Source organism: Drosophila montana, unplaced genomic scaffold (assembly GCF_035044405.1).
Source record: "Drosophila montana isolate Dmon_TW-CO22-7 unplaced genomic scaffold, ASM3504440v1 contig_1624_1, whole genome shotgun sequence".
NCBI lineage: Eukaryota > Metazoa > Arthropoda > Insecta > Diptera > Drosophilidae > Drosophila > Drosophila montana.
Genome location: NW_026996559.1, coordinates 2,398,227 through 2,415,176, shown reverse-complemented (window position 1 = coordinate 2,415,176; position 16,950 = coordinate 2,398,227). Strand labels below are relative to the sequence as shown.

Below are 16,950 nucleotides of genomic sequence, written 5' to 3'. Positions count from 1 at the left end.
TGTCGGGAGCTCCCGACTATAGTATTCTTAACTGTTTTTATTATTGTTTAAATTAAAAAATAAATTGAAAATAACAGAGCGACTCTTAGGCCTGCAGACTAAACTCATAAATTGTTGTTGGTTCTGTATTTGCAGTTTATTGGCAACAATAATGGTCAGCACAACATTGACAACATTGGCTGCTGGACAAACAACTAGTAGCAGTAATCATCATCACCATCATCATCACCACCAGCAGCAGCAGCAGCAGCAGCAACAGCAGCAGCAGCAGCAGCAGCATCCACTGCCTCACCACAGCACAGTCAGTGGCAGTAACGGGAGCAGCAACAGCAGCTACCAGCGCCTACAATCATCCGCAGCAGCAGCAACAGCTGCAGCAGCCGCTCAGCAGCGCAATTACTACGCACTCAACGGTCTGGAACACGACTGCGACAGCAGCAATTCCCATAGCAACAGCGGCTACCAGCAGCAGCAGCAGCCACTGAATTTATCGCAAGCGCTGCTCTCGCCTTCACCACCTCTCAACGATCAGATTAATCTGCTCTTTCCCAAGTGCCGGCCCAAGCATCAGCAGCAGCAGCAACCGCAGCAGCAGCAGCAACAGCAACAGCCGTCGCCCAGCAGCAACAGCAGCCGACAGCAGCATGAAAGCATTGCCGATGTGAATCTGAACAGCAGCATCACAGCAGCAGCAGCAGCAGCGGCAGTAGCAGCAGTTGGTGTCTCAGAGACAACTGGGAGCAGCTCACCCATTGTCACGCCCATCAGCACGCCCAGCTATTATAAAAGCGTCAACATTATAACGCAATCACCGCCGCCGCATTCAGCCTCGTCGCACTCCTCGGAATCGTTGTCTTCGGTCACGCCGCGCATATCCACAAATCCATTTCTGTGCGCGCCGCTGACACCACCAACACCACCAACGCCTCCACACAGCGCCAGAGCAGCTGTTGCAGCGGAAGGCGATACGGACGTGGAAGCAATTCTGTTGGCAGAGGACGACGGCTTGCAGCAAGAGCAGCAGGAGCTAATCGAGGAGTCGGTGCCCCAGACGGCATATCCAGCATCCTTCTACTATCACACGGGCGATATCAGGCGTGGCCACAGCTACACGGATATGCCGCGCAAACGCAACAGCGCCATATCAGCGGGCAGGCAGCAACACCAGCAGCAGCAGCAGCAACATCACACGCTGCTTAACGGCAACAGCAGCAACAACATTGGCAACGGCAGTGCCCAACACAGCCAGAATCCTTTCATTAAGGAGAACTACTGGGAGTCAGCCACGCCACGAGCCAGCACGCTGCTGCACTCACCCACAGAGTATCCCGATGAGCAGCAGCAACAGCAGCAGCAGGAGCAACAGCATATGCACGCCTCAGCGAGACGAGCCTATCATCAGCAAAGGGAGCAGCTAGCGCCACAATTTTACAGCATAGCACAAAGGCAGAATCAGTCACAGAATATTCAAGCTCCACACGTATTGCGTGTGGGTCGCAGCCCAGTGAATCGCAACCACTCTGCTGGTGGCGCACAGCAACAGCCACCGATTGTTGGCAGCAGCAATCCTTGTGCCGAGGGGCTAACCCCTTTGGCTAGCCACTACCTGTACGGCAGCAAATCTTCACTGGATCAGCACGCGGCCGACTGGGAGCCACGCGAACAACGTAAGCAGCGGCTGCGCGAAGAACGCGAACGAGAGCGGGAGCGGGAGCGAGAGCGGGACAGAGAACGAGATCGAGAGCAACTGTTGCTGGAACAGCAACAGCATCTGCAACTGCAAGACGTACATGCCGCACGCGAAAACCACCTGAGCCACCTGTCGGCGGCACAGCAACATCAGCAACAGCAGCAGCAGCAGCAGCGAAAACGACACGGCAACAGCGAGGACCGGGATCGAGATCAACGGCTAATCAGCAACTCCGTCAATGAGTCATCAATCAGCGGCTACGGAGTAGCCGATGCCTCGGAGAGCTGGCAGCGTAAGTAGAGGGGCAGTTGGGCAGCAGTACAGTAAGGCCTACATAGAGATAAATATTCAGGAACCTTAAATTTGAATCCAATAAGCTATGTCTTAACTGTGCGGCAATTTCACAGAAATACTTATTGCGTCAGCTGCAGCAGAAGAATAACAAATAAATTTAGCCAATTATCCGATTTCCTGCTTTTTTTCTACTTAACAATCCAAAGAGGCTAGTTTATAACTTAAGTCAACTTTTGTCTTCTTGAGTTCTTCAATTCTAAAATAGGTTTTTGACTCAACATTTCGTTCTTACGTGATTTCTTTTCTGGAATTTGTATATCCATTTATAGACAATTTAGAACGAATAAAGTGCGAATAATACTAGAGTCAAGAACTTTTAGCTTGAACTCAAGAATTTGAAGGGCGAATATCCTTGTGCTTAGACAGCCGATTTTATCAATCCTCCTCGTTAGCTTTAAGCTGGTTTTCTAAAAAATAGTTGTGGGATAGATGCTCTTTACTTTCGACTTACATTATTGCAGCTACATAGAGTGATAAATTGAAGTATAAAAATTTTTTTATTTTCTCTTTTGCTTAGAGCATAATTATATTTTTTATTTACAGTGAGAATTTAGTTTCGATTTTTGTTCAGCTTTAAACATTTTTTTTAACCTTACTTTAAGCTTTCAGATGATATTTACTTTGAGATAGCTTTTAGCTTAACAATGATTGGCGAAGACTAATTGTCGAATAGATCGAAAGGAATTGTGCATAGTAGATCTATGCACAATTCCTTTGTATCTAAAGATTATAGCTTAAGTCAAAGGTCATAGATTTAAGCCAGAATCGTGATTGGCTGCTGCTTGTATTCGAATGATATTATAGACAGACTTATTCAATATACCATGAGCCTGAAGCTTATTTGGAATTGGATGCTTTATTTAGGGATCAATTTTATTCCGTTTCTTGTTGTGGTCTGAGCATTGACTTTCAGTCCAAATATTTACAAAGCACCCAAGCCAAACAAAAGCTGCTCAAATTTGGTTTTTAAGTGTCTGTTGCAAACTGTTTGTACGAAGAGCTTTCAGTTTGGGCTGCTTGAATAGCTAGATAGCTGCCTGGCTGCCTGGCTGTCTGGCTGGGTGTCGCCTTGAGCTGACGAGTGCCTGTCCATCTGCCCTTCACCCTTCCCCCTATCATATGTGGCCACCCAGCCGGCCTGAATTGTATGGCCATGACCATGGGCCGGGTAATTGAATTGCAAATCATGCGTAATGAAGTGCACTGCAAATATAAATGCGCATTAAACAAGTCACAACAACAGCAACAACAATCATGAGGCCGGTCAAATTTGGGACTGAGCGGGAGTCAAGGGGGAAATTAATTGTTTGCAATTAATTAGCTTGCCAAGTCTGTCAGACAGCTGGCTAAGGGCTACATGAAACATACCCGAAACCAATTCCATTTCGACTAACTCTCGCACCTTTGCAGATCTGCGCGTCACGACCGAATCGACCGAGGAGAGCAAGTGCGGCAAGCAGCTACCCACCGACAAGTCGCTGGCAGTCGGTGGCAGCCAGAGCCGTTCGCATGCTATGCTTGAGCCGCACTCGCGCCGCCTGCTCGACGATGGCGCCGTCTATCGAGAGCACAAGCTGGACGCCTGGCAGCTGGAACGCAACTACACGCTGGCCGTGGAGTCTCGGCATGGCATCATAGGTGAGTCAGGCGCTGTCTACCCAAGCATAGGTGCTCTCAATCAGCCACTCTTGGTACCCCCACAGAATACGAGGGCTCGCCACGACGCATTGGCGTCGCTGCCAGCAGCAGCAGCAGTCCCGCTGCAGCGGACGAAAGCGAACCACCAGTTGGCGCAATAGCAGCAACAGCAACAGCAGCAGCGGCAGCTCCACCAATGGCCGCCGTGCCGCTAATGAGTTGCAGCACGACTGCGGCTAGCTCGCTGCAAAAGACGGCAGCACGTGCCGCGCTCGCCGCACTTGCCCAATGCCAGCCACCGCAACAACCGCAGCCGTATCCGGTGCGCCCCGGCTTTCCCCAGGTACAGCCTCATGTCTTTTGTTTTTACCAGGTGGACAAGCTCTTCAATTCCAATTTCGTTCATTTCCGCAGCGCATAATTTCGCCACCGCGTGAGCTACGCAGCTGCTCTCCTACGCAGCAGCAGCAGCAGCAGCAGCAACTGCCGCTGCACTTCAACAACGGCAGCAACCATAGCAATAACAACAACAACAAAGCAGGGTGCTGCGACAACAATGCCGAGGATACGAGCAATGATGTCTCTGAAATTGGTACCATATCCGACATGACCACGCCCGAGGCGCCCATTACGGCCACGCCCAACGAGTTGACGAGCTGTGTTTCACCGCCACCCACAGCAGCTGCAGCAGCACCAGCAGCAGCAGTGGCAGCAGCAACAACAACAGTTGCAACCGCAACAGGAAAAACAACGATTGCACCAACCATCACATCAGCAATTGCCGGCAATTCCTCGACAGCGGGCACAACCCTAACTTCTGGCCCATTGAGCCTGCACACCAAATCCTCGACCTTTGATTACCTCTACGAGTTCTCGGAGACGCGCAAGGTGCTGGAGGAATTCTTCAAGTGTCCCTCGAATGATGAGCAGCCCATCATGGAGAATGGCAGCGATGTGGACAGCATTGTAAGTAAACAACTCCCTTACAATGTGGTTGGCCATCGTGGGGTGTAAAAAGGGTTACGACCGGGCTTAAACGGGCTCAAGCTGGAGCCCGTGCAGAGAGCTCCAAATTTATTTTCCACCAGAGCTTCAAAATGTTGATTTAAATTGAAAACCATTTCTGAGTTAAGATTTATAAATTTAAATTGAAGTGAAGACAGTAAATGTGCTCTAATCGGAAGTTCACGACTGGGAGATACCCTGTAGCTTGTTCTAACTAAAACACAAGCGCGCACGCCGGGACAAGTTTCTTAAAATTTAAAGCAAACCTGACCCGCGTGGGCTACAGAGGGACCTGCTATGCTATTTTGAGGTATTTTCAATACCCCAAATTAAAATTCGATGATCTGATGTCTCCTATAAGTGCGCATATAGTTCTTCTCATTTCGAATTGCCAATGTATTTATGTTCATGAAGGCATGATTCAACCTAAGGATCGACCTTCCAATAATTCACTTGTAGACATTTGTCTTAAAATTTTGCACATATGTGAGTAATAGAGAAGCTCGTAAATACAATATTTTCAATACAGAAACAGAATATTTCCACCGAATCTTCCTGCGGGGCTATAAAATATAGTTGCGCGATCTTGATACGATTTGGCTCATATGTAAGTAGCATAGTTTAACTAATAAAGGCCGGGTTTAGTCAAGATATTTTAACAAACATAAAATTTGTTCATACAAGAACTTAATTTTTAGTCGTTCGTTTCTATTTTAGCTATATGATATGGTGTTCCGATCCATCATCCAGATTATATATACTTTATGGGTTTGGAGATGAAATCTTTCATGCTCCAAAAACTGGATTTCGCTAGATTATATATACTTTATGGGTTTGGAGATGAAATCTTTCATGCTCCAAAAACTGGATTTCGCTATCGATTTTTATCAATTGCATGGAATCAAGCCAAACTACCGATAATTTGAAATCAACTTCACATTGATCCAATTAAAATGGCTACAGATTATAAAAAGAAATTAACTCAGTGCAGAACGAGCTTTTAATTTTTTATTTTTTTTTTATCTTCTCCCAATTTCATAAAATCGATTTGGAAAAAGTTTATAATCTTTCGTTTTTACACAGATAGGGAACATCTTATTCTTGTGATACCCCTCAACCCATTTCCCCAAGATTGAAAAAAAAAATTCGTTGGTAAATTCGTTCGCTTTGGTATGTGTATACACACACATTCAGGTGCCATATTAAAGCCCTATGAATTTCAAAAGAATTATTGTTACTCAAGTATGAATTTTCCACTTGGAGTGCTCAGGTTTCTGCGTGCGTGCTTCTGAGTTTTGAAATTGTAATTGCAAGGAAATTGTAAGGAGCATTACGACTAATCAAATTATTTATTTATTGTCCAATCGTCATGTAATGCTCAAGTAACAAACGTAGCCTTCAGACATGCTTATGATCTCCGTGTGGTATGCTAACAATTGAATCTATATTTTACACCTGAATAAAAATTGACAATTTTAGAATGAAAATGAAATCAGAAGGGTTTTGGAAAAGAAATTAAATTTCACTTACAATAAGTCCTGAAGGTTTTGTAATTAAAACTTAGTCTAAATATCCTTTGACCTCGGATCTTTGCAGGATATACAGTACGAGTTTCACAGCAATTTTGAGCGTGACGAGGAGGAGCTAGATGAGGAAGAGGAGGAGGATGAGGACGATAATGATGAGGGTGAGGATGAAGATGAGCACGCCGAGCAGGAATATCAGCAGCAACAACAGCAGCAGCAGCCACAGCAACTGATGCAGCAGCCGCCCGCATCAGAGCGTCACGTCTATGGCGCCTACACGCAGCCGCAGCTGCAGTTGCAGTCGCAGTCGCAGATGCAGCTGCAGACGCAGCTGCAGTCGCGGCCAGCGCAGCTACCACGGCACTACAGCGGCAGTCCACTAATGCGCGACTTTGACTTCTTCCTTGACTCGGCCAGCCGCAGCAGCGGCGAGCGAGAGGGCGAACAGGATGGGCTCAATCACAACCAGCTGCTGAGCACCGGCAGCGGCAGCGGCCTGGGCCAGAGCGTTGGCCAGGGCGTGGGCGGCGGCCTGACAGGCGGCCACAACTACCGCTACTCGCCGGAGACCACCGACTACGACTCCAACTGCGGCGATCTGGACAGTAAGTAATTGGCTAACCGGGGATTTTCTCAATACTAATAAGTATTATGACTCTTTTAAAGGTCTCTCGGGCGAGATGAATGGCGGCGTATCGACCTCCTGCTCAAACTACGCCAAGTACTATGCCTCGGCCATGCCCGTGCTGGAGGATGGCCTCTCCTCGGGCCACACCAGTGACACAGAGAATAATAATAACAACAAGAACCTTCAGCAGCTGGCCACCCAGGCAGCCCAGAACCAGATACAGGGCCTTACCCAGAACCAGAGTCAGGGCCAGGGTAACCTCAGCGCCAGCACCAGCATTGGTGGCGGCATTTCCATGCTAATGGACATGAAACGCATCTCGACTAACAACAGCCTGAACAGCATGCACAACCTGACGGCCTCCACCACCGAAAGCAACGGAGTTGGCCACCAGCTCAGCCACACGAGTCCCAGCAATGGGCTACATAAGCAGCACCAACAGCAGCAGCCGCAGCTGCCGCAGCAGCGCGAACTGCTCGGTCAAAGCCCCAGCAGCAACAGCAATAGCAAAGTGTTCAAGAACATAGATCCGGAGTTGGATTCCCTCTACTCTATCAGTAAGTAGAGATTAATCAAACCAAATAATATATTAAGTCTAGTTAAGATGAGCTTTTTTTTTTTTTTTTCAATTTTTATATTTTGTTTATTAAGAAATCTGGTATCCTGTTACTCTATGTTAGCAACTTTTATCAGAGTGACATAATTACTTAGCTTAGCGACAATTGTGGTTTTACAATTAGTTTTACAATTAGGTTAACAGATTACAGAAACATATTTGGATGTAATTAACGCAGCTTGTTAAGATGAGCAGACTTTAAACTTAACGATATATATATATTATGTGAGGCGAGGCGGAGTAAAATGTGATAAGCCAAGAAGCAATCAGGTAATAAGTTTGAAGCCGAGTGGATGAAACGTAAGACATCCTCCAATTACTCGGGTATAAAAAGTTTTAGACCGATCAGATGACAAACATCATTTCATAAGATTAGTTTAACAATAATCGTAGTTTTCTACGGTTTGCGGCTGTGCGTTGATCATCAATAAGTCGAAACAGTTGCTTATACTTGAGAGGACACCGTTTGCTCAGTCTGCTCACTTTATAGAACCTTTTGATACTCTTTCAATTCATTTTATAGTTGCTACGCACAGTTGAAACGAGTATATTGGTCAGGCCTAGAGCCTTCAAGCTTCGAATATATACTCGCGTATATCAATTGCCAGACAGAAATTTGCAAGTAGACTAATGTTAAATTGAGCCGCCAAATAGATCACTGATTTGTGGTAACAGTCTTAGAGTCAGTAGCCCAATATTCAAAAAGACTCTTTCGACTAATATATTTGGTATATACACTGTAATTAGAGTGTTACGTGGTCGGTTACGCTCGCACTTATTCTTAATCAAATTACGGCCTAAATGAGGGCTTTCGTCTAAGCTAAATATTAATCTCTTGTCGTATTCTTTTTGGCACCTCGCAGGTGTTTTCCACCGGCCGGACATGGTGCAGATGACGCCTCCGCCGCCAGCGCCGGCGCCGCATCGCAAGCCCAACTGCAGCACTGATGTTGATCTGCTGCAGACCACAGGACAGGGCAGCAAGCACACCCCGCTGAATGCGGCCATCAGCTCGACGTTGCAGCGCAGCTCGCCCACCGCCTGCATAGGCGTCGGCAGCGTCGCCGCAAAGCCGCGCAGCGCGGGCAGCAATTGCAGCAGCAATGGCATCGGCGGTGGGTTGGGTGGTGGGCCAGCGCCCCCGCCAATCCCCGAGCGCAGCAACATGCAGCCGGTGCAACGCTCGCCCTCGCCTGTGATGAGCTCGCCCGTATGGCTGTCACGGCATTTGGATGGAGGTGCCGGCAAGGCGCTGCTCGAATCAAGCTCAGATAACCACTCGAAGAACCACAGTGCCGACGAGGAGGACGTGGACACGGACCTAGAGACGGACCGACTGCTGGGCCACCAGCGTCTGGACGATCAGGGCTACTACGATGAGAACAAGAGCTGGGATCGCAAGCCGCGCGGCTCGCTGCTCTCTAAAATATCGCCCAAGCAGCAACAGATGCCCAGCACCAAGACACGCAATGGCTACAATGCGTTGCTCAGCTCCACGCCGGAACTGCCACCGCCCATTCCACCCAAGAGCTCGGCCAGTCTCAGCGGCTCGGGCGCCGGCAAGCTGCTCGACTTGGTCAGCAACGTGCAGCAGCGCAGCAACTCGCGCAGCTCCTCGGAGCACAGCCACAAGTCGCCGACAAAGGTGTCCAGCATCGGGCATGATATTTGTGGCATGACAGCTGCCACAGCTGCCGATGTGGTCGCCTCTGCTGTGGTCGCCGCCGGTGCACTGCCCCCTTTGGGCAGTCCCAACAATGGCGGCGGCTCAGAGCGCTCTGCTCCGGGTGTCGCTAAGCTGGATGTGGACAATGATGGCATCAATGGTGGCGGCATTGTGGGTGCCGCCAGCGGCGTGGCCAATGCTGTCATCAATGCTGTCGGCAACAGCAGCACCAATGGCAGCACCGGCAACAACAACAACACCAACACCAACAGCAACAGCAACAACAATAATGTGGCCATCGGCAGCAACAACAGCAGCGGCAGCGCAGCCGGCAGCAACAGCAACAGCGGCGAGAAAAAAGTGAAAAAGAGTAAGAGCAAAGAAGGTAAATGCTTTGGGTTTATCCTTCGTTAAATTGTTACAATTTTAGTGTCAATATAATACCCAATATCGTAAGCAATATCGTAAATTCGTCACTTGCTGTTGCTTTTCGCTGCCCCATGAAGCATACCCTTTGGTGCTGGCAAGCAAAGAGCAACCGCAGCGTGAACAAAACCTAGAAATCAAAAATTATTAATATGACAACAGATTAAGCTTTGGCATGCCGAAGCTGAAATACCCTTGCAAGCAGCCGATGAGCCCGAGCTAGAAGTAATAATCGAAGATTCAAAGCACTTGCAGGCACATGGCTTAGAAGTGCTTTTATTCAAATGCATTTTCTCAATATTAAAGCAAAGTTTTTCGTAAAAAACTAATTTTTAACCGATTCTTCGTGTAGAGGTATACTATGATATTGTGGTCCGATAATGATAAGATGGAAAAAGCTCGTAGCAAGTTTGGTTTCTTCTTGTATGAAATGTTAGACCGATCATTCCTATGGCAGCTATATGATATATGTATACAGGTCCGATCCGGCTGGACAAAATATCGTGAGAAAAACTCCCCATCGGTAACTTGAGCGAGAACTAATGATTGTGATTTATGGAATAGCACTTGGTACGGACAAAGCCGGCTAATAACTGCTAGAATGAGATATTTATATTGTTTAACGAGCGGTGCAAGGGTATAAAACATAATTTGATAACTAACACAAATGTACGTATATGATTTGCAGCGCAAATCGATAATTCATATTTGATAACAACAAATTACTAATCGTATCTATATTTATATATATATATATATTTGTATACTTATATATGTATTTTCTATATTCTTTCGCATATTTTATTGCCAAATTTGCGTTTATTGCATGCCTCGTTCGTTCGTTCCTTCATTTTACTGTGTCTGTGTGTGTGTACAATACTTTGTAAGATACAATTCCAATATGTAGCCGTAAATAATTACCAAACCAACAGTAACAATACCAATACAACAACACACTAAGACACACCCACTCACAGATGCACATACGTTCGAGAGTTATCATTAATCATATGCACGAGTAATTGTACTTTTCACAATGGATGTATATATAATACAGTGATCGCTCGCTAAATAGAACGCTTCGGTTTAATATGTGATTATGGGAGCAAAGAATAATTGTAAGCGTAATGTATCTTTTTTATAAAATCCAATTTCAAAGGGTTTGTGAAAATGTGAAAAATGCTTAAAAGCAGGGCTGCTGCCCAAAAAACGTGTCTGGTTCGGTTTAATGTACAAGCCTGAGGAACGGTTCGTTGATTTGATTTCCATGTATATTCCCCCACATCATAAAGAAATTTCAAGTTATTGTAAGTTATATTTATATTTGTATTTATTAAAATTAGTTAGCTAGGAAGGAGCTAGGAAGACGAAATGTTTACTGTATTTTTATTGTGTCATTAAGGATTTGAGGAATATAAAGGTTTTTTGTTTGTCGGATTATTATTTATTTTCCAAGATCTTTGTTTCATTCATTTGATCCTATTGGATGGAAAAAGCGGGTTGCATAAACGGTTTCTTTTTCGGCTAAAACCTCCTCACCACGAGAAAAAGTTTTAGAGTGGACGAAAAACTTTGATTCCAACTCTTGATTTCTAATTTGATGGACTTTACACTCATTTTCAAATATCTGTGTAAAATAAAACTTAAGACGAGATGTATGTTGGTTTTCAAAAAATGTATACTTAAGGTTCAGTTAACATTTCATAAACGAGGTCAAACAAAATTTCTTATTTATTTTCGAGTGTTCTAATTCTCGAGCAATAACTGCATCGTTACTCTCGTACATATGCTGGATACACCTTGTAGCGTGCAACAGCATACACATACACACACACACACGTACAATATATGTGAACATATATAAACATATATCTATATATCCAAAATAAACGAGTACACATACAAATTGGTTACATTATTCGCCCAGTTATTAATCGATTTTCTCTGTTCTACCAACAACAACCACAACAACAACAATGAACCTCCAACAGGCGGCGCAGTGCTCATCGAAGGCGTTCTATTTCGGGCAAAATACTTGGGTTCCACGCAGCTGGTTTGCGAGGGTCAACCCACTAAATCGACACGCATGATGCAGGCGGAGGAGGCCGTGTCTCGCATAAAGGTGAACTTCCCGCACAATTTCTTAAAATAATTTATTTCGTGTAGCTCGAGACAATTTTGTAGCGATATGATTTGTAGTAAATCCAGTCTAAAAAATAATAATAATTATTATAATAAAATGTGCCCCGGAAGCAATGCTCGCAATTATTTTTCACGATTCTGAAAGTCTGTCTTTAAAAAGCAGATTTCACTTTACATAATTGATTATTTATGAATCGTATTAATTCACTTATGTTTTATTTATTTATTTATTTTGTATTTTGTATTTTGTTATTTTTTCCCCTTGGCCTTCACTGGAGCTCGACTGTAATCGACTCTAATCTCGACTTTAATTATTATTAACTATCGAGTCACCTTTTTTTAGCTTTCACATTAATATTTTAGTGCTAGCACGTTGCGAATCAAAAATAAAATCAACTCTCTTTCTATATTAATTGACTTATTGTCCAGCTCGTTGGAAATTTGTGTGGGAACTCAATTTTTACCTAACCAACGTGATAAATGTTATCTCGATTCACAAACATTCAATATTAACGATATTTCAAAACAAAAAACTTTTAATTATATCCATTTTGATAAAAAGAAAGGCTGCAAGTCCCACAAATATGTTGGGCGTTTTCGGTTCACGGTTTTGGCCAGAGTCTCGCCTGAGGCTGGCTTTCCACAGCTTTGAAACGAGCTTAACAGTTTTTATATGTAGATTAAATGTATGTTGCAATATTATTTTCAATTGTCCGAATAAAAAATTGCTTTGAGCCAAACCATCAATTGAATAAATATCGTCCAGTTATAAGTTCGACTGTTCTTTAATCAATCCGATTATTTTAAATAAAAAATAGGAATTCCAAGCTCAAGCCGGTTCGACTTTGTAGAGACTTTAGCTTGCAACTATGTTTAAAAGCACAGAATCTATTAAATAATGTTATACTGATTCAAATAGAATTATTTAAGTTTTATTTTTCGACTTATAAATAATTATTATTTTATCATTTACAATATATTTCTACATTAATTTAACTTACAGTAAATTGAAATTTATTCTTTTTTATCTTGAACTTAGTTTTCAAATAGTTTCGCTTTTATTTTGTCTCAAATGATGAAATATTTATTAGCATTTAAGTTAAACTGTTTCGTGGGGCACAGCTCAAATCTCCTTTATGATTTAACAAAATTAATAAGCTACTTATTTAGAGTTTCTGACAAAATCACTAGCAAAGCCATATGGTAAAAGTTCTAGTCTTAAATGAAAACTCATGCCGACTTTTGATTATTTTTTCATGCATCTCAATTTGTTGCCATCCACATCTCAACTGAACAAACTGCTCTGCTCCGTATTTGTAAACGCGTAATGAATGTGATGAATTCGCTAAACGAATCCACGTATCGCCATGCAATCCACACAATCGATATAAAAAATTCGCATACCTTAGGCCCTGGTAAGTAGTACATAGTGAAATAATGAATCCAGTCTTACGTTTGATCTGATTTGCGCTAAATTGAAGAATATTTTGTTTTCCTTATGCAACAAGCTTCAAACTAAGCAAAGTCAAAGTAAACATAAGCGCATAACTATTGATGTAGAAATCAACATATATATTAACTATGCAAGACATAGAGCATTAAATTATTTAATTATAATAATCAGGCACCCGATGGCGATGTGCAGCCCAGCACGGAGGTGGACCTGTTTATATCGACGGAGAAGATAATGGTGCTGAACACCGATCTGAAGGAGATAATGATGGATCACGCGCTCCGCACCATTTCCTATATTGCCGACATCGGGGATCTGGTGGTGCTGATGGCGCGTCGCCGTTTCGTGCCACAGGACATTGATGATGCACCCAAGCCGAACCGCACGCCCAAGATGATCTGTCATGTGTTCGAGAGCGATGAGGCGCAGTTTATTGCACAGTCGATTGGTCAGGCCTTTCAGGTGGCGTACATGGAGTTCCTTAAGGCCAACGGCATTGAGGATCATCGCTTTGTCAAGGAAATGGACTACCAGGAGGTGCTCAATAGCCAGGAGATCTTTGGCGATGAGCTCGAGATCTTTGCCAAGAAGGAGCTGCAAAAGGAGGTCGTTGTACCCAAGGCCAAGGGCGAAATACTCGGCGTGGTCATTGTCGAAAGTGGCTGGGGCTCCATGCTGCCCACGGTCGTCATTGCGAACCTCATGAGTTCTGGTGCGGCGGCGCGTTGCGGCCAATTGAATATTGGCGATCAGCTGATCGCCATCAATGGACTGAGTCTAGTCGGTCTGCCGCTCTCCACCTGCCAGACGTACATCAAAAACACCAAAAACCAAACCGTGGTCAAGTTCACAGTTGTACCCTGTGCTCCCGTCGTCGAGGTTAAGATCAAGCGGCCAGAGACCAAATATCAACTCGGATTCAGTGTCCAAAATGGCGTGGTAAGTGTAAAACGCATTTGATTGATTGACTGACTAATAAATTAACTGACTAACGTGCTGATTGACTGTCCGACGGACTGATTAATTGAGTGTTTGACAAGATTACTGACTGATTGACTGCATGACCGACAGATTAACTAAATGACTGGCTGACTGATTAATAAACTGACTTAGGGGCAGGTTGACTGTCTGATGGACTGACTGATTGAGGGATTGACAAGATTACTGACTGATTGACTGCTTGACTGACAGATAAACAAACTGACTGACTCCTTGATTAAACGATTGATGGGATGATTGAATGTCCGACTGACTGACTGAGGAATTGACAAAATATGCAACTGACTGACGGATTGACTGCCTGACCAACTAAGTGGTTGACTGACTAATTAGATAACTGACTACCGACTGATTGGCTGTCTTATGGACTAACTGATTGACTGATGGATTGACAAGTTTACCATCTGATAATGGACTGACTGTCTGACAAACTTGTTTATTAGCTGACTGATTGGTGTCGAACGCACGACCCATCAGTCCAAACCGTAAGAAGTAGGACGTGGACAATAGGTTCCTTTAAAGATGGGGCATCAGAATATATCCACAAGGGTAGAAAGAAAGCGGGAATACTGATACATTGTATCTTTATGTTTTTAACCGAGAGTATGAAAAAGAGTTAAAAATGTGAAAAATTAAATTCCCTACACACAGTATAAAAATGGGTGGAAAAGAGTTGTCGCTTTTTTTTTATCCGATGGTATGAAATATAATTTTAAAGATTTATTTTAAAATTGATTTAGCAAGTGTGTTAGCATATGTGAAAATGGGTGCAGGTAATATAGTACTGGGATTAATCTCCTATATTTATCTTTCAGATCTGCAGCCTGTTGCGTGGAGGCATTGCGGAGCGGGGTGGCGTTCGGGTTGGTCATCGAATCATTGAGATCAACAACCAGAGCGTTGTGGCTGTGCCGCACGAGAAGATCGTCAATTTGCTGGCGACATCGGTGGGCGAGGTAAGCGTTAGCACGTAAGAGCTAATCGAAGGCCAAAGACTAATCCCCCTTCTATCACTCTATCACTTACAGATACTCATGAAAACAATGCCCACTTCAATGTTTCGCTTGCTAACCGGCCAGGAGAACCCCATATATATTTAAGCGATATCTACCGATTGACGAGAGATAATGAAGAGCGCGTGCGTATTAGGCAGAATTCTAATAATATACATATATATATATTAATATATGCATATATTAATGTGTATGAATATGCGTATCTGTATAGACTTAGTTTGATATAACGCTGATACTTATATAATGCATAGAAAACGTGTTCTAATTTAGCTATCGATTGTGTGTGTTGTTTTTTTTTTTTTGTGACTACTATAGACTAAAGATAAAACAGAGCGGAAGAGTATAGAAGAGTATGTGGGAGCTATGACAAATAACAAGCGTAAACCTTTTGTTCCAAACTGCAACCAACAAAAATATAGCAAAGAAAACTATAAGCAAAAAAAAGAAAAACCAAAAGTAAAGAAATTAAATGACAGAAATTGCACGCCTTTTTGCAAAGCTTAGAACTAATAGTAAATAATGTGCGGGAGAGCGCTGCGACTCCGTTGCGATTGTTCGAGTAAAAAACATATATATACACATATTATATATCTCTATATATGTATATATATAAATATATATATATATACATATGTATATATATATATATATATATATATATATCTACATATATCTTTATATACACGATGACCTTTTTGCGAAAACGTCCTTAGCTTAGTTGAACAGCGTACAGACACAATTAGTGAATATATAAAGATAGTTACGGTTACAATGCCTTTGCCAACCCCATCCCCAAACATGCACCGCTTTTCCTCTACAAATACCATATATGCTTATACACACACACATATATATACCCTAACTTATACGCATATATAAATGTGTAAAGATGTGAACATGCACAAGTAAAACCCTTTCATACATGCATATGTATTGCTTTTTTATAATACCCACAAACACACCTACACACACACACGCATATATATATATATATATATACGTATTTTAAAATATATATAACTTCAATGTATATATCGAGTTTTGGGTGCTAAGCCCCGTCCCCCGATCCTCCACCTTTCACCCTATCACAAATTGAAATTGTAAACGCATGTCAAGCTGTAAAGTCCAGCTCTACGTTTGTGTAGACATCATATGAGATAAAATACAAATATACTTACGCTCTATGTAAATTAAGATGCGCGTTTAGTAATATTTATTACCCCAGATATCCTGAGTTAGGCAAATGGCTTCTCCTGTTTATTTTGTAACTTTTTAACAGTTTTGTCTTGATTGCAAAAGAATGCTTCAAGTCAGCTTACTAGATCAACACACACTCACACACACACACACACACACACATCTTGACACACACACTGACACACTAGACGCTTCGATTTCAATAAACATCTTCGTCCAAAAATTGTGCTACTACTCGTTAAACAAGTTGATAGAATGAGAAAAATGTAAAACCAAAGAAAATGCTATATTATATATATATATGTACCGATATATATACATACATACTTACATACTATATCGATACTACCTATATCTATAACATTTAAGCCTAGCATACATACATATATGCATATATATACATACATCCGATAGACACACGTACACACGTACACACACACACACACACACACACACACACCGACACAGACAAATGCATTTCGTTGTAAAATACTCGCTTGGCAGAAAAAACCAAAAAAAAAAAATTAAAGAAATTAATGAATTATCAATTACTTGTAATGCATTACTCGTAATTCATTATGACAACAATGTGCT

At 43.0% G+C, this 16,950-nt stretch overlaps 1 protein-coding gene across 4 annotated transcripts in view; it reads left to right on the top strand.

Moving 5' to 3' along the window:
- X11Lbeta overlaps window positions 1-15,408 on the top strand; it is a 37,393-nt gene extending 21,985 nt beyond the window's left edge. For 2 of the 4 annotated variants that reach the window (XM_064699781.1, XM_064699782.1), the window contains exons 2-12: window positions 136-1,982; window positions 3,455-3,682; window positions 3,748-4,025; window positions 4,097-4,648; window positions 6,284-6,818; window positions 6,880-7,398; window positions 8,321-9,508; window positions 11,541-11,671; window positions 13,316-14,083; window positions 14,959-15,099; window positions 15,172-15,408. In XM_064699781.1, the coding sequence (XP_064555851.1) occupies window positions 152-1,982; window positions 3,455-3,682; window positions 3,748-4,025; window positions 4,097-4,648; window positions 6,284-6,818; window positions 6,880-7,398; window positions 8,321-9,508; window positions 11,541-11,671; window positions 13,316-14,083; window positions 14,959-15,099; window positions 15,172-15,243 (6,243 nt within the window). In that variant the 5' untranslated portion in view covers window positions 136-151 and the 3' untranslated portion in view covers window positions 15,244-15,408. The remainder of the gene's footprint in view (window positions 1-135; window positions 1,983-3,454; window positions 3,683-3,747; window positions 4,026-4,096; window positions 4,649-6,283; window positions 6,819-6,879; window positions 7,399-8,320; window positions 9,509-11,540; window positions 11,672-13,315; window positions 14,084-14,958; window positions 15,100-15,171) is intronic. The other 2 variants (XM_064699784.1, XM_064699783.1) reach the window with 2 other exon arrangements.
- Window positions 15,409-16,950: the final 1,542 nt, after the last annotated feature.